The 18,179-nt window shown below is 37.6% G+C and overlaps 1 protein-coding gene across 1 annotated transcript in view; it reads left to right on the top strand.

The window, feature by feature from the left end:
- LOC122229556 (TCDD inducible poly(ADP-ribose) polymerase) overlaps nt 1-16,425 on the top strand; it is a 31,286-nt gene extending 14,861 nt beyond the window's left edge. The window contains exons 3-6 of the mRNA XM_042954796.1: nt 5,631-5,799; nt 7,134-7,294; nt 12,645-12,923; nt 13,601-16,425. Of these exons, the coding sequence (XP_042810730.1) occupies nt 5,631-5,799; nt 7,134-7,294; nt 12,645-12,923; nt 13,601-14,048 (1,057 nt within the window). The 3' untranslated portion in view covers nt 14,049-16,425. The remainder of the gene's footprint in view (nt 1-5,630; nt 5,800-7,133; nt 7,295-12,644; nt 12,924-13,600) is intronic.
- Nucleotides 16,426-18,179: the final 1,754 nt, after the last annotated feature.

Below are 18,179 nucleotides of genomic sequence, written 5' to 3'. Positions count from 1 at the left end.
GTCTAACTCTTAAATACCTCTCAAATCACCCCTATTGTTGCCTCCTTAGTTCTCAGTCATCGTTTGTCTCATGTGCAGTTCTAGTAGTTACAGATGGTTAAGCATAGAATAATAAATATTAATAATAAACATGCTAATAAGTATTTAGCAAGTAAGTGCCTGTCTCCACCCTTCCCCCTCACCCTTCCCCACCCTCCCCTACCAAAGATAAACAAATCAGTCCTTCATACCACCACTGTTGCAGTGGCTTTTTAAAAGGCAAGTCTGAACTTTGTTAAAAATCCACCAGTGAGTCCTATTGCCCACAGAATCAAGTCCTGACCTCTTAACCCAGTATACAAAGCTCTTCATTATCTAGCCCAGCCAAACTATCCAGTCCAGTCTTATCTCTTATCATCCCTCTCACACGCACATAAACCCTGACCTCCCACATGAACTGTATGTACTGCATGCCCTTGGGTCTCTCGTGCCTTGTTTGGTTGGCTTCTACACATGTCAGTCACTCTGCATGTGATGTCTTGCCTCCCATTGTCCTGCTTGATGACCAGCCAGACTTGGCTCCCATTTCATCTATTCTAGAATACCCCCATGATCCCCTTTCCTGACCCTTTTTCCAGCAGAGGTAGGCCCTCTGCCTCTGGTACTCAGAGCACCATTGTGCCACACTTCACACTGTACCACTGGGTTTGCTTCTCTCTTCTTAACTGACACTAACCTTTCTTCATCTTATCCCCAGCACAGAGCCCAGTGGTTAATATGTCTACTGAAGTTGCTTTTGTTTTTGTCGCATTTCTTTTCTTGGTTTCAAACAATTTGTAAATACAGAGAAATTATCTGTAACAGTTATATTCTTTACTGAGCTTCCAAATGCATAATCCCAAGAACTATTTATCTAACAAACGTCATGTTCTTACTAATTTCTATTTTGTTCAGGAACGTTTTAAAAAATAGTTTTGTTTTCATTATAGCTCTGTTTATTATCATTTACATCATAGGCCCTGTTTACTATTTTTTTTTTTTTTTTTTGTATTTGCAGTATACATAGAAGACTATACACTGTGGGGCATTCTTTCTGACTTAGCGTGGGTGTTGGTGCTCTATACATAAGACAACATTCTCCAATATTTGTTATCTAATTGGTATGTTGAGATATTTTTTGAGTAGGAGGAAAACGATTTTATAAAGCATCTAAATTATGAGAATGGGTGTTCTTGTCAAAATTTTAAATTAGTTTTGTATCTGGATTCTTACAATGGTATGTGTGGTGTTGTGTTTATTGGTGAAGCACATGGAAACAGAATTGTGAATACTTCAGTAGTTCAAGTTCATTCTTCCCTTTGTAGAAAAATCATCAATCTTTTTACAAGATTTTTGTTCCCGATTTCATCAGATAGGGTTATATCTTGGGTAAGTCAGTACTGATTGATTTACCCACATGATGTATTTAGCCAAATTTAAATCCTGCACGGTGGCTATCTCCCATACTCAATCTTTTCTGGCTGTCCCTCAGTGGGGATGCCCTTAGGCCAGATAGGGTTTTCAGCTGCCAGGATTTTTGCACTCTGCTTTTACAAAGCCTCTCTCTACCTCTGAATCTCTAGCATTGTCTCTCTTGCTCAGTCTTCTCACATCCTGTATTTACTGCTTTGACCCTTTATCACCATCTGCTCAATACTCTAAATTTGCACTCTTATTTGAGGCTCTGAGACTCTGGGCTTCCTCAGTTCATGGCCTGACATCTCTCACATTGCCTATTATATCCTGGTTCACATTCCCTCATCTGTTATGTACCCCTGTTTGAAAGATTTCCATTTCCACCTATTTGCACTGCTCCTGTCCTTCCCTGTCTGCACTCTTGCAGAAAGCACAGTGCTTGAAGAACTCTTTTCTTGTTCTTCCACACAACCTTTTTCTTACTGGCATTATTTCCTATTATTTAACTGTTCCTAAAATTCTTTCTCTTCGAGAAAGCTATCTTGGATTGGTGCAGTAGAGCCTCTTAATTTTTCCTGACCTTTTTCCATTCCTGAGCACCAGTAACCACCTTATGTCCCATAATGAATGCTGCCATTCCTGGACACCAGTCACCTCCTCTCCCATCATGCTGCATGCCTACTCTTTGTCCTCTCATTCCCAGGATGTATTTGCCACTGATAAGTTTGGATAGGCAGATGTACCGACTCTTTGGCTTTATGTTTTTGTTAGTTATTTCTCTCTTGAAGCCCCTAGAAGCCAGGAACTACATCTGTTTAATTCTTTGTGTATTGCCTAATACAGCCCACCATCACTATTATCACACATACATGACTCATAACTGCTTTCTCATAATAGGAAACAATGGTTTGATAAGGAAAAGTGGTGTATGTTGAAAATTTGGCATCTGTACTGCATGCATTTTCTACTGATGCAGATGGAGGAGAAAAGAAACTCTTGGCTTTGGATTTTTGAAGCATTCCCTGTTTAAGGGAGAGCAGGTGTTAAAATTAATCTTATAAAAAGATAATTTAATGTTTTTCAAATTTGTTGTTTTGTCTCTGCAAAGTCTAGAAAAGCATATTGAAAATCAAATAGAGCTAAAACAGTACTTTGATACATCAATCCAAAGAACAGTTGATTGTAGTAAATTAGGATTTGTCATAGAAATTTCATAATGCCCAATGGACTGAAATGCACAGAGGATGTGGCAAAAGCTGCAGTTTTAGATGTCTTTCTCATGCAAATCATTATCTATGAAGTCTTAATAATACAAGCTTAAACAGAAATTGCTAGAGTGATGTCCAGAATAAAATCTGGTACTTGAACAGCAAAAAGCATTGGCTGTTTATAATGCATATTAACATAATAACTGCTGTTCTAAGAATTCCTTTTTTTTTTTTTTTTAATTTATTTATTTTGAGAGAGAGAGTGTAAGCCTGGAAGGGGCAGACAAAGAGGGAGAGAGAATCCTAAGTAGGCTCTGCGCTCAGTGCAGAGCCAGACGTGGAGCTCTGTCTCACAGCCGTGAGATCATGACCTGAGCGGAAATCAAGAGTCAGATGCTTAACCAGCTGAGCTATCCAGGTGGCCTGTTCTAAGAATTCCTTAAAATACTGAGGATTTAACTCATAATTGGAAACAGTTACTGGGAGATAAACTTAAAGTGGAGAAAATCTGTTTATATACTGGAAACTATGTTAAGAGGGAGAAACAGGTTATTATTTCTCTGCTCAATGAAATCAGGCTCTCCTAAAATTAAGTGAAAATTGTTTAAAGCAATTCGATGTGAAGTTTAATTTAGGTATAGGAGTTGCAGTTTTCAATGTTTCTTTTTTTTTTTAAGAATTTTCCAGAAACAACTTTTCCTTTGGACTTAAATATCCTTATTTAACATAAATAATTTTAAACAAAGAAATGTCCAAATGTAATTTTAAACTACATTTTATTGTTTTATTCCCATTTTACACTTAATTAAAAGAATATGTTCCTCTCCTCTCTCTCAAAATAAATGAAACTTTTAAATATAAATGTTCCTTTTAAGATCATATCCCACTATTTAGGTCTTTCTTTCTTTCTTTCACCTGTTTCTTTCTTTCTGTCTTTTCCTCTTTCTAAAGAAACATACTGCTTTTTACAAGTTATGTGCTTCGTGGCACCATTAGTTGGATAGATGACTTAGTTTTTGTTTTGTTTTGTTTTCAAATAGAACCTGTTTCAAAAATTATGAACACTAGGATGAAGGGTGGGAAATAGATTTTCTTGCCCTGACGTTTGCCAGGGGTGTTATCGAGATATGTTATTAGGTATTAATGAAAAAAACGCTAGAGCACTGTCATAGGTTTGGAAGGATACTTTATAGCCCTCATCATGGTACTTGAGTATTTACCTTAGCATACAAAAGGGACTGAGGAATGGTTGTAGTAAGTAAATTGTTTAGCCTTGTGTAACCAAGTTTTTTTCCCAACATTTGACCACAGAATGCTTTTTACGGGGATTACCCATTCACAGTCCTTGAAGCAAGTGTTCCAAGAGCAGAATTTGGAAAGTGTTGTACTAATCAACAAAACCCATAGGTCAAAATTAATAGTTTTCAAAATCCTAATTTATGGCAAGGAAATTAGTTAATTAATGGGAATATTTGTTCAGACACCTGGATTTCACATGAACCAGTCATTGTGAGTGCTACTGGATCTAGAGTATCCTGTGAGTTAGAGGCATCCATTTAGAAATCTGTTGTGGAAAGGGTAGAAAAATGAAGGAATGTGTTTAGTAACTTGGTCACTCTGCTGATACCTATGATGTTACTTTAGGATATATTTTATTTTTCATGTTTTCTTAGGAACAATTTGAAACATACAAAAAGAGAGAACAATACAATGAATATTTTTCTGGTTCCTTAAAATAATTGTTCAAATGCTTCAAACACTAGAGGAAGTTTCATTAAAAAAGGACAAATGTTTGGGGCGCCTGGGTGGCTCAGTCGGTTAAGCGTCCGACTTCGGCTCAGGTCACGATCTCACAGTCTGTCAGTTCGAGCCCCGCGTCGGGCTCTGGGCTGATGGCTCAGAGCCTGGAGCCTGCTTCCGATTCTGTGTCTCCCTCTCTCTCTGCCCCTCCCCCGTTCATGCTCTGTCTCTCTCTGTCTCAAAAATAAATAAAAAAGTCAAAAAAAAAAATTTAAAAAAAGGACAAATGTTTTAATGGGACCGTCCATTATAATTCTTAAATGATCTTGATTCATACAGTGAGATTTTCTCCTGACAGTACTGAGATATTTATCAAGTGCTGATTCAGCAGCAGCAGACCAGATAACAAAATGACAAAAATATTCTTATAACTAAACTTAATCCAAACTGTTTTTCTCTTCATGTTATACCAACTTTTTCTTTTCCCCTTCAGGATAAAAGATAGTATTGATATTGGGTAGAATAGCAATGCTGGTCTCATCTGGGGTCTTGTTATTTTTTCCTTTTTTTCCTGTCTTTTTTTTTAAGTTTTATTTGTTTATTTTGAGAAAGAGAGAGCAAGTGGGGTAGGGGCAGAGAGGGAGAGAGAGAGAGAGAGAGAGAGAGAGAGAATGAGAGAATGAGAGAGAGAGAATCTAAAGCAGACTCTGTGCTGTCAGCCCAAACTGTGAGATCATGACTTGAGCCAAAATCAAGAGTTGGATGCTTAATCAACTGAGCCACCCAGGTACCCCTTTCCTGTCTTTCATCAGGCAATATTATATATTCCTGTATTGGCTTAGGTAAAGTGATGCCTCTGAAAAAAAGGGCAGTCTTCAACAGAAGTTTCTTTTGTTTCACTTCCGGCTTTTTATGTCAGCTTCATCTTAAAACTGACCCCCTGATTGTCTGAGACCAGGGTTTAGTTCATCCCACTGTAGGGAGGGTGGGATTATGTTGATTGTTTTAGGTCAGTGACTGTGGGATAGCATCAGTCCTACCATAACTCCATGGCCTGGAACTTTTGGTCTTGTTAAGAGAAAGCATGTAGAAAATGAGGAAACCAATAATGTCCTTTTACTCCAAATAAGACAAGTTTTGAAAATTCTACAACATGCTCTACTACATATTTTTAATGTTTGATGAGATGTTTAGACATTTCTTTTTTGCCAATGTATTAACAGTTCTTTTTGGGGGGGTTCTTTTTAGAGGACAAGAATTTTGGGCAGATTTGAATGCCATGAATGTGTATGAAACAACTGAATTTGACCAACTACGAAGGCTGTCCACACCACCCTCTAGCAATGTAAACTCTATTTATCACACAGTCTGGAAGTTCTTCTGTAGGGACCACTTTGGATGGAGAGAGTATCCTGAGGTATTTATAGGTTCTTTTTCCAAAAAGTACATTAAAAAATTTTTTGCCTTTCAGTGTCCTTTCTTTCTTCCTTTACAACAGTGACTAGACAGAACAACAAATCAAAGAGCTTATTGATGTAAAATTGAGTGTTATTGATACAAGTAACATTATTCTGTCTTGCCTTTCTGAAGATGCATTTCTTTCCATTAATCTTCTGGAATACGTAAATACAAACCACTATTATCAAAGAGGTAAAATGTTTTCCCCAATATCTTATACTGTATAGACCAAGTAGTTATATTGGTAAGTACTCAAACTCAGTGCCTCTTTGGAATAATTTTAATGAAATGAGCACTGGTGTAAGTCTGGCTATTTCTAGCTCCTGGGCTCGTGGTCATTGGATCATGTGTTACACTTAGCATTTCGGAAGTCTGACGGGAAACCAGCACTCTTAAGCCCCTGTAAGAAATACTTGACAATGTTTATTTAGCTGTGGTCAGGCAAATCAGTCATTTAAAATACTGGCATATGCATCCTTAGTCTGAGATGGTAAGAATAGCTCATCAATCACAAAGGAAGGTTTTCAAAATGATGGTGGCTTTACTTTGCCTCTGAATGAGAATTCTGAGTCAGTTTTAAAAATGATGAAATGGGCTTTAGAGATTAATTTCACATTCCAAAGATCTGACTTATTTAATTTGATTAAATTCATTTCCAGCATTACAAAAAGGGAGAACTGATTTCTTTACCCTTAGGTTTTATTTTTTAAGGCAATAACAAAAGAAAACTACCTAATATGTTAATTGCTTAATAATACACAATGGAATTAAAATTTCTGAGACTCTCTTAAGTAGTCACTAGTATCTAATACCTTCCATGGAGAATAAGAAGCTCTTTAAAATGTATTCTCAGAATACTTGGGCTGTCCCTGTGTTTTTCCTCTGAAAGATTTCTTGGGTTTAGAACTTAACTAGTTTATTTGAACTGTATACACTATCATCTTTAATCCTCTTCTGAAAATTCCCGTAAGAAATATAAACAAAAAAATCTCTAGGACATTGTTAAGGCCTCAAACTAGAATAGAGTAGTTCCCTGGGCCTCAATGTTTCCTATGTTGGACCGTGATCTTCTGAAGAGGGAGCGTCTTTCTATTCTGCATCTTTGCCCCCTATTCCCTCCCCAAAAATCCTGTGTGTAAAGGGAATTAATTTGACCGCCTGTACTTTATTGAAACTTTACTGATGTTAACAGCAAGGTTAGCTATTTTTGCCTTTATAGTAACATTTTTCATATTTCATAGTGATTGCTTTTTTCTAACTTTTTTTTTCTTTACCTTCTGTTTTCTGCTCCAGTCTGTTATTCGATTGATTGAAGAAGCCAACTCTAGGGGTCTGAAAGAGGTCAGATTTATGATGTGGAACAACCACTACATCCTCCACAACTCATTCTTCAGGAGAGAAATAAAAAGGAGACCCCTCTTCCGCTCCTGTTTTATACTGCTTCCATATTTACAGTAAGTGTCCAGTGGAATGCCTAATCTTTACTCTTATTTTATGTAAATGTACAACTGAATGCCAAAGAGTAAAAGATTTTAAGAGACTAACGTGGTTATTACTTTGAGAATGTGAAATTTTGAGTTATTCAATGGGTTTAAGTCTTTAAAGAGTAGCATTCAGATAAGCTACAATTAACCTCACTAAAAGAGTGATTATCCAATTGGTTTTTTGAACTGAAAAGCAAATGGAAGTAACATTTTTACACAATTAAAAGTAATTATATCTGGAATGAGGCAGTTGGCATTTGTGAAGACTGAGTTTCCTGATGATGTCTTTCCATATAATGGGACTACTTCCTAGTCCAGGTAAACTGCCAGGACAAGTAGGGAGAGTCCTCCAAGGTTGCTTTCTCCCATTCTTCCTTGAGTGAATTTTCTTGGGAAGAATCCTTTTCAAATAATTTGCATTCTCATGTGCTAGGTAAGGCCCACCTTCCTGTAACACTCACTAAAATTACCTGTCCTATTTCTAGGTTGAGACTGAACTCATCCTTCTGAATTATAGGTGAGCTCTTCTTCCATTTTCCCAAGTGCCATTTTCTTTTTCCCCACCTCTAAATAGCCCACTGGCACATCTCCATAGATGCCAAAAAGGTGGAGCATGTTACCAATAGCATAGCCATCTTTGAAAGTTAGTAACTCTAGGGAAATCGTTATGTACTCTCGTCAGATATACCATATTTAGAACCTGATTTTTAAAATACTAGGTTTACTTGGTTTTATGGACTGGGGAAGCCTAGCGTAATACTGGTTTTTCTCTTCTACCAATCTTAGAGATGCTGTTTTTATATTCTTACTAGTTTTTTTTTTTTTAATTTCAGTCTCAAACTGTTTTTCCCAGATTATGACAGAATCTTAATGATTCTAATTATGAGATTGCAAAGGGAACATTAAAAACAAAATGCAAAAAAAAAAAAAAAAAATACAAATGAATAAAAATCCCTGAAATGCTCAGTATCCAAAAGCAATTTTTAGTAATGCTGATTTTAGAAATGCATATTGGCTTGGGGTAAATGTGTGCTTTCTTTCTAGTCCAAGTGTGAATTATTTTACCTTGTAGGTTTCTTTTTTTTTTTTTTTTTTTTTAGAATCTAATAAAAATGCCATTTCTGTGATTTCACTAGCACAGCTGGAGATAGTGTCAGCGTCCGGTAGTTAGGAACATATTGTCCTCCTAGTGAGACGGTAGAACTCATTAGTGGGACCAGCAGCTTGGCATGCTGAGCCAATCAAGCAAGATGTAGCTTCTGAGTGAGAGTAAGAATGCTCACCCGAGTACTGCATTGTTGGGGGGGTTTTACAGAACATGATTTGAACATGATTTGTTTCAATCCTAAAACAAGTAATTGTAGAATAACCCCTCCCCCTTTCTTTTTAAACTTAGGCTTACTTTGTAAAAGTATGAACTATAAACGTCACAAATTTGGCACCTTACTATTTATAACATAGGCTTAATAAGAGAACAAAGAAATTCACTCTATTTTTTCTTCTTTTTCCTTTTTAAAATTTCCTATTTTAGTCTTCTTGTCTGGAACAGTGATAATCAGGTATAAAGTAAGAGCTTAGCAAATCAAAGAGATTATGTAGACACTTGAGTGAGAAAAGAGCAAAGCAGCCGCAAGTTCATCAGAGTGGAATGGGTAAATGCAGCCCTTCAGTTCCTATCTGCCCTAGAGTCTGGAGCTGTGGGGCACTTAGACTGGCCTAGTGGGAAGAAAATAGAGGCCGATTAGTTTCAAAAAGCAGACTGCAGGGATGCATGGGTGGTTCAGTAAGTTGAGCTTCCGACTCTCGATTTTTGGCTCAGGTCACGATCCCAGGATCCTTGGAATCAGCCCCATGCCCGGCTCTGTGCTGTGTGTGAAAACTGCTTGTGATTCTCTCTCTCTCCCTCTGCCATGCTCCCCCACTCTCTCTCTCTCTCTAAAATAAAAAAATTTTTAAAAAGGCAGACTGCAAAAATAGATGTCAGAGAGACCACAATTTTAATCTTACTAGCCAGGAAGAAAGTTTTGTTTTTAAGTAAAATACAGACAGTTAAATTAAAACATAGGTGTCAAGGGGCACCTGGGTGGCTCAGTGGGTTAAGCGTCCGACTTCAGCTTAGGTCACGATCTCGCGGCCCGTGAGTTCGAGCCCCGCATCAGGCTCTGGGCTGATGGCTCAGAGCCTGGAGCCTGCTTCCGATTCTGTGTCTCCCTCTCTCTCTGCCCCTCCCCCGTTCATGCTCTGTTTCTCTCTGTCTCAAAAATAAATAAACGTTAAAAAAAAAAAAAAAAAAAAAAAAAAAACAACATAGGTGTCAAAAAGGCTACAGTTCTCAGTGAATCAGAGATGCCTAAGAATTGGGAATGCCAGAATAAGAGAGGTGGGGAGAGAAGACTTAATCTATGAATTTCCTGCAAATTTGGCTCTTTATAAATGAGAATTTCCCTGGTGGTGCTTTTTATTCCCTTCAGTTTTATTGAGCTGTAACTGGCATACACCTCTGTCCATTTAAGTTTAAGGTATATAGCATAATGACTTAACATACATATATATTGCAAAAATGATTACCACAATCAGGTTTAGTTAACATCCATCACCTCATAGTTACAAAGAACATATTTTTTTTCTTGTGCTTGCTGCTTTTTAATGAGGCTGATAAGAAGGAGCTTATTCTTTTAATATTATTGGAATACTTGAGCGAGGCAGCATAAGCAAACAAATCTCAGATTTAGAGGTTTAGGAGTTCATTTCAGCTGAAAAGACATCTATCCGGTGCAGTCACCTCATGGTCATGGGAAAGCCTGATAGAGTTTCTTTGACTACTCCTCAAAAAGGATAAAATAAATTAATTTTTACATCATCATTAAAAGTGGGTTAGGAAACATCTTTTGAAGTGGCAAGGGGAGTGAAAGAGAGTGTAAAAGATGACCTTGGATTCTGAAAATCCATTCTTCAGAGGTCCTGAAGTATAAATTCTATACCCTTCAACTTTGCCTGGTACAGCACTGTGAAGCACGCAGTATGTCATTGGAATACTCGTGAGCTAAATATGAACTCGGCATTCCTAGAAAATAAAGCCACGTTTGTAACTGTGCTTGGAATATGTATTTCTAACCCATAGCAACTGGAGTATAGAAGTCCCATCAGACAACTGTCTATCTGCATTTTTATGTTTCAACCTAATTGGGATGTTGGCTCGTTAAAAGTAAGCATCTGTAGGTAGGAATGGATGATAAAATCTAATTTAATGTTTTAGGATGGCTAGGATTTATTTACACAGGCTCATCTTTAAGTATGTGAGTCTTCTATGGTCAGTGCCAGGTTTTCAGTACAGCTGTGACAGCAGCCTAAAACCTATTTTGGGCAGAGTGGTTTGGGAGAATCTTCCTTTCCTTCCTCAACTCAGAAACCTCTTTTGGTAACTTCAATCCCTAATAATACTGGAAAACCTGGTAGGCTGGAACTTACTCTCTTTGTAGAGCAGGAATAGAGGGAACAGCTAAAAATAAGGAGCTTATACTCTATGTTTCCTGCCATTTCTCCAGAGTAGTGATGGCTTTTTAAGGAGTTACAGACCTTTCAGAATCTGATTAAAGCAGTGGGGCCTCTCTTCAGAAGAATGTGCCAGTGAATGAAGGCTCTGGAGGAATCTGTCAGGGATTTATGAAAATGCTCCAGAGGACAAGAACTGTTGTGCCTCTGCCATGAAGATTGGAACAACCAGTGCCCCTTTAAGTTGACCCCCGAACTTAAAAGCACCTAGGGATTCTGTAAGCCCTGGCTCTATCCAGAACTTCTCTGTGTCTCACAGGGACTTTCAGGCATAATAAGTTGTAGGTACAGTGACTTGAAGGGGACGGGTGTTAGAGGAGGCAGTTGTGCTTCTGTAGCTTTTAGCTTTTTAACAAGCCATCTCTTAAAAGTCAAAAAACTGTGTGGTGTGGTGGTGATGGTGGGAGTGGGAGTCAGGCAAACCTGAGTTGCAACCATGGTATACATCCATCACTTTCAAGCCTTAGGGGAGAAATTATATCTATGTGTCTATATATCTATATCTATATCTATATATCTATATATGTATGTATATGAATTGTGAAGTTTATAGAAGTAGAGAATGCTGCATCTATAAACTATGATAGATAGGCCTGGATTCAAATCCTGTCTCTGTTCTTTGCTATTATGCTAGCAGGATCTTTATTTGAAAAGTATGGATAACCAAGCCATCTTGCAGGGTAGTGATACTGTGTGTAAAAAGCCTGTCCGCAGGATGTGCTTATTACTGTAAGGTGGCTGTGATTATGAGGAGGGTAATGGTAATATATGCTCTTGGAGACTATTTGCATGTTCATTCAGAGTCGTAACCTCTGTGTCACAAAGCTCTTTTGAAAATTTTAGTTTCTTAATCCATTTGGCACACTCACTGCTTCCTTGTGACCACTCTGTGCTGATGAGTGTTATAATACCCTGACCCTGAATCTGGGTCTCAGGGCCAGGATTTCCTATCCCTCTGATTCTCCTCTTTTCCTCTGTTTTGAAAATGGCCAAAAAAATATAACTTAAATTTAAGCATTTAATTGGGCAGGAATAAGTAACCATCAAGCTGCTACTTATCTAAACACATCTTTCAAAATGTAAAGACCTGAATTGTTAAAGGTTCAAGAATATGCATTCTGGTGTCTAGAGCTTAAAGTTAATTAGCTCAATCTTAAGCACACCTAAAGCTATAAAATTTGAATAGAGTTGATGGTTTTCTTGTTATGTGATATTGAAAAATGAAGCAAAAGCCAAATGTCAGCTTTCAGTGCCTACTCCATTGATTTTTGTTTGTTTCTACACAAAAAGTATAAGCTTTTTTATTTTTAATATCTTATGTCATCTTCCCCTGCCTGCCTTACTTTGTCTCCCCATTATTCTGCTCCCCCCACCTACATAGCCTTTAGTAATGGCAAATTTTTTGCTTAGTACAGCAAAGTTTGAACAATGCATATAAATTGTCGTTCCCTTGAAACAGTTTCTTTAACTGTAAGCAAAAGAGGAGTCCAAGATTCAGAAAGTAAAGATATTTATAAATTGGCTCTTGCTTGCTTGCCTTGTAGCAGTACATTCCAGAGTTTTCTCCACCAGGAGGATAGGTTATCTGTATACAGGCAGTGTTACTCTAAGTTTTTTTTCTTTAATACATAGCATTTTCTATGTTGTTTTTTGAATAAGCATTTAAGCTATACAAATTATAATATTAGATATTGCTATAGAGCACTATAATGTGAGATGTGCTTATCTCTGAATGTTTTACATTGGCATTCCTTCCGCTCCCTTCTAGGACACTTGGTGGTGTTCCCACACAGGCTCCTCCACCTCTTGAAGCAACCTCCTCGTCACAGATTATCTGCCCAGATGGGGTCACCTCAGCAAACTTTTACCCTGAAACTTGGGTTTATATGCATCCATCTCAGGACTTCATCCAAGTGCCTGTTTCTGCAGAGGACAAAAGTTATCGAATCATTTATAATCTTTTTCATAAGACTGTGCCTGAGTTTAAATATAGAATTTTGCAAATATTGAGAGTCCAAAACCAGTTTCTTTGGGAGAAATATAAAAGGTGAGTCAGCAGTATGAAAAGTTCAAGAGAACTTTTCTTAATGTAGCTAATGACAAATGCAGAACATAATAGTAAAGACTTTCACAAAACCTAATATGTTCGTATTTTTTCATATATTAACTCACATATACTCTTCAAACAGACCTATAAGTAGGATTGTTGCAGTGTACATTTTACAGAGAGGAAACTGAGTCATATAAAAGTTCAGTAACTTCCCACATGTTATACAGCTAATAAGATATGTGCTAGAGTTTGAACCCTGGCAGTCTAACACCAGAGGCTTTGCTCTTAATCACTTGACTGTGCTGCCTCTCAAATAACAAATGTGGTACAAAAAGAATACATGCAGATTTGAGGAATCTCAGAATTAAGAGACCCTCAGGTTAGTGGAATTAGACAAGCCATCCTGAGAAGGTAAGTCTTTGAGCTAGATTTGAAATGGAAGACAAAGTAAGTGAACAGGTGTTGGGAAAAAAAATGAAAGGGCTTTTCTTGTCTGCAGTGGAAAAGATAAGTGTACACTTTTAATATGATCGTTGATGACATTGTGCCCTTGAAAACTACTTTAACACTTCCTCCCCATTGAAACCATAAAGAGAAGTTTATGACTATGTCTTGCCTATTAAATTGATATCTACCTTCCTTTTTCTGAATTCCCTGCCCACTGTTTGCATTAGGAAAAAGGAATATATGAACAGGAAAATGTTTGGCCGTGACAGAATAATAAATGAGAGACATTTATTTCATGGAACATCCCAGGATGTGGTAGATGGAATTTGCAAGCACAACTTTGACCCTCGAGTCTGTGGAAAGCATGCTACAATGTTTGGACAAGGCAGTTACTTTGCAAAGAAGGCAAGCTACTCTCATAACTTTTCTAAGAAGTCGTCCAAAGGAGTCCATTTCATGTTTCTGGCCAAAGTGCTAACTGGCAGATACACGATGGGCAGTCATGGCATGAGACGGCCCCCTCCTGTCAATCCTGGCAGTGTCACCAGCGACCTGTATGACTCTTGTGTGGATAATTTCTTTGAGCCTCAGATTTTTGTCATTTTTAATGATGATCAGAGTTACCCTTATTTTGTTATCCAATATGAAGAAGTCAGTAACACTGTTTCCATTTGAAAAATCTTGGTACGGCTAAGTTATTTGATATGAACTCAATCCAGCGTTTGTAGCAGGTTTTGGATGGGTAGGACAGAGTGGGAACAGCATTGGACATTAATAGGGCACTTTTAAGACCCCTTTTTTTAAGTGCTAGAAAGTGAAAATTTTTTAAAGAAAAACACAAGTTTTAAAATGACCACTTATTCTTTAATTATTTACTAATTGTTGTTAGTGTACTCAGTGTGGAAAAGACTAAAGATTGCATTCTCTTTTTATTCACACTTGTACATATAGGCAGCAATGGTATTAGGAGCATTTAAAAAAAAAAAAGAAAGAAAGAAACTGAACAGCCTAACTAATTAAATGTGACTTAAGCCTGGTAGAAGTTTGGCCAAATGAAATGGAGGCTGTGAGCAAGGTGAGGATTCTATTTATTTATAATGATAAAACTGACTGGAGCTGGTACTACCATACTTCTTCCCTGTCCAAAGCATCACTTGTGGTGTAGGATAAGTTCACGAAATTCTGGTGGGTGGAAAGAAATTTTTATTTTCTATCAGCAGAACTGAAATGTATCACCCGGCCAGAGAGCGACGACTTTAATTGTTCTCCAGAGTTTGCCATCAAGTGAAAAAAAGAAACCATTTGAAAAATTTTTGTCACCAGCAAAATTTTTCACTAACTGGTTATATAAAACATGATTATTGTGTTGTTAAACTTCAGCCTTAGAAAGCTCAGTCTCTTCCATTATCATCTACCCCAATCTGAAGGAATCGGACAGCTAGTTTGGTTAAAGCCAGTCTTGAGGATTACTAGTATTACTTTATTTTAGAGTTCCAGACCTAGGCCCTGACTGAAGGTTTTAGAGAAAGGAAGTTACATCTATAACTGAATTGATAAGGTTTATGACTGTGCTTTGCACAAAGTAGACTCTCAAAAGTATTTATTGGCTTGGAAGTGATGTTAAAGGTGGTTATCCCACCCCTGTGCCTGCTCTGCCAGATGCAGCTGGGTTCCCTGGCTGACTCTGTACTTTACACTACTTAATAGAAACACAAACTGGGAAATTGTGCCACTGGCCCAGCTGGAGCGATGTTAGGTGTGTATGCTAATGCCTCACTTCAGAGAGTTAGCAGCTAGGTATACTTTGCCTTTAGCAAAGCAAATACCTGGATTGGTAGAAGTGGAAGTGGTCGTTCACAAAAGAATTCACCATGGAATTCTTTCAGATACCAAGCTCTCCTAGTATGTTTGTGGTTATTTCATTTACACAAAACTTTTCAGGAACTCCTGTGTTGTTTAAAACAAGATATATCTATACTGATGTCTCAGTGAATCAGTCTGTTTAAGCACTTATCAGGGCTTCCACACAATTATTTATTTTGCCCTAGTTGATCTTGTTGTTTGCTGCCATTGGCATGAAACAGCCAACTGGCTGTTACAGTTGTTCTTTCATTCAATTATAACTTGTAAACCAGTGATTCCCAATCTTTTTCAAGTTAAGACACCTTACCATTGCTTATTTGATTTTATGAAACTTGTTCCTTTTTTTCTCCTTAAAGGAAAATAAAGCTTTATGACATATTTATTTTTTTAATAAAACTAAGCAAAAATAAAAGTTCTGGTAATTCTTTAAAACTTTTTGTTGTTGTTTTGGTTCCATTTAAGGTGACCGAATTCAGCACATAGTGGATGATCTGTAAATGCTGGTTGATTGGTTGAATGAATGTGTGATTCACTAAATGAACAGACCCAACCAGAACCTGCTACTTAAACTTTGGTGCTCTAGGAATCAGCAGAAACTCTGTTAGCTAGGAGTCAACTGTAAGTGACAAGAGAAGAGTGAATATTTTATTTTGCAGGTAAATATTTGAGGAAAAGGGAAACAGCTATATATCAGCAAACAGCTGTAGTGAAAAATATGGGCAGGTTGTTCCCATCAACAGGTGCTGAAGGAAACAATATGAAGAGGAATATAGAAATCTTGTCAGCTGTCAAGCACCTTAGCTTTTAGCCAACTTAATTAAAAAAATTTTTTTAAGTTTATTTATTTTGAGAAAGCATGCACACATGTCTCAGGCACAGGGGAGAGTCAGGGAGACTCTCAAGCGGGCTTTGCACTATCAGAGGCTGTCCACCCAGAGCCTGAAGCAGGGCTCAAACTCAAAAACCATGAGATCATGACCTGAGACAAAACCAAGAGTCAGATGGTCAACTGACTGAGCCACTCAGGGCCCCCTCAGCCAACTTAATTTATACTGTGGTTAAGATTTCCAAGGAAAAGCTGCAAGCTCCTTGAAATATTCCAATGTCACACAATCCTATAGACAGGAAGGGTTTTTTTATTATATGCAAAGTTTATAAAGATTGGATCCTTTGTTTTTTGTTTTTTAAATTTTTTTAATGTTTGTTTTTGAGAGAGACAGAACGTGAGCAGGGGAGGGGCAGAGAGAGAGAAGGAGACACAGAGTCTGAAGCAGGCTCCAGACTCTGAGCTGTCAGCACAGAGCCCGACATGGGGCTCGAACTCGCGAACCGCGAGATCATGACCTGAGCCGAAGTTGGACACTTAACGACTGAACCACCCAGGCACCCCAATATTGGATCCTTTGTAATTATAAATTCTAAAACCCAACTCTGCCTTTTGCTACCAACCTATTTTAGTAAGTGATTGTTTGGATATAAAGAAAATCATTAGAGCTGGAATACTAATCTTTAAAGAGGAATTTTTATTATACGAGGTCTGAAAATGACTGAAAAAGGATATATTCAATACTTGGGACGCCTGGGTGGCTCAGTTGGTTAAGCCTCCGACTTTGGCTCAGGTCATGCTTTCACGGTTCACGAGTTTGAGTCCCGTGTAGGGTTCTGTGCTGACAGCTCAGAGCCTGGAGCCTGCTTCCGATTCTGTGTCTCATTCTCTCTCTGTGCCCCGCCCCCACTCATGCTCTGTATCTAGCTCTCTCTCTCTCAAAAATACACATTTAAAAAGTTTTGTTTAATGAATGTATTCAACACTCAAACAGTGCTATACAGTCCATTTAAATCAGTGGGGTTGTTCCTCCATTTAAGGAAGGTAAGATGACCACAAAATGTTTCTGGTTTTCCTTAATTGGGATCAAATAATCAAAATGTATTTAGAAAATTCTGTATGACCCTTCTAAAATCTAATCCACATTACTTATGTTGCTGCTGTTGTGTGTATTCTTTTTAATAACCTAAGCTCTTCCATTATAACTATACTATAATGTTGGGAAAAAAATCACTTAACCTTTCATATGGTTAGTTTTCTCACCTTTGAAAAAGAAGTTTGTGATTTTGAAAGACTACAAATAAGAAATCCTACAACGCACACATTTTTTGTAAAGTTCTATACAAACTGATAGTGTTTATTTACAAATTAAAAGCCAGATACATAATCTTTAAAGAGGATAGTGTTGGTTTTCAAAATCTGCCCTATCCAGTTTATTGATTTAGATACTCTTGCAAGCAAGTTAAAGACATGAAACAGTGCTTTTTACCTTCTTTTCCTAACCTTTCTCATAAGATATGGTAGAAAGAAAAATTTGCTGTTGAAAGTTTTCATCAGCATTATTAGTTGGTCTTACTTGATATGTTATTGTTCAACTCATTCCTCAGCATACCTTCTAGGAGCCTGTCAGATGAGCTCTTTTAAAGCTTTAATCTTACATGAATGGAAGTGTTTGTGTGTTAGAAGTGTTTTGTGGACACTTTGCTAAATTCTCTAAGCTGAAAGCAACGGTGCCCTACTACTCTGAGCATGTCGGAATTTCGTGGACTTAATTGCCCTTAAGCACCTAATGATTAATAAGAGGAAAAGGATTATAGACTTCTATGAGTTCAGTGATCTTTTCAAGGAAATTCGTATTACTCATCACAACCATATCTGTGTTTGATAAGTAGAATATACTTAGTCTACAGACATTTGGTGCTCAAATGGATTAACGGGCTCCTTACAATAACTCCCAGATGCTGCCAGAGTTTATACCCAACAGGCTGGAAGCCACTGGGCTAAACTATTTCTGTATTCAAGTTTTATAATTGTGTGTCTCCTTAATTATGTCCAATCTTAAAAGCCTTAAGTCAGACAGCTAAGGGGCTCAAACTAGTGTGCAAGAGCCTCTAACC

This window comes from Panthera leo, chromosome C2 (genome assembly GCF_018350215.1).
Source record: "Panthera leo isolate Ple1 chromosome C2, P.leo_Ple1_pat1.1, whole genome shotgun sequence".
In the NCBI taxonomy this organism is placed as follows: Eukaryota; Metazoa; Chordata; class Mammalia; order Carnivora; family Felidae; genus Panthera; species Panthera leo.
Note: the sequence above shows the minus strand (reverse complement) of the source record. Positions and strands in the feature narration are given on the sequence as shown.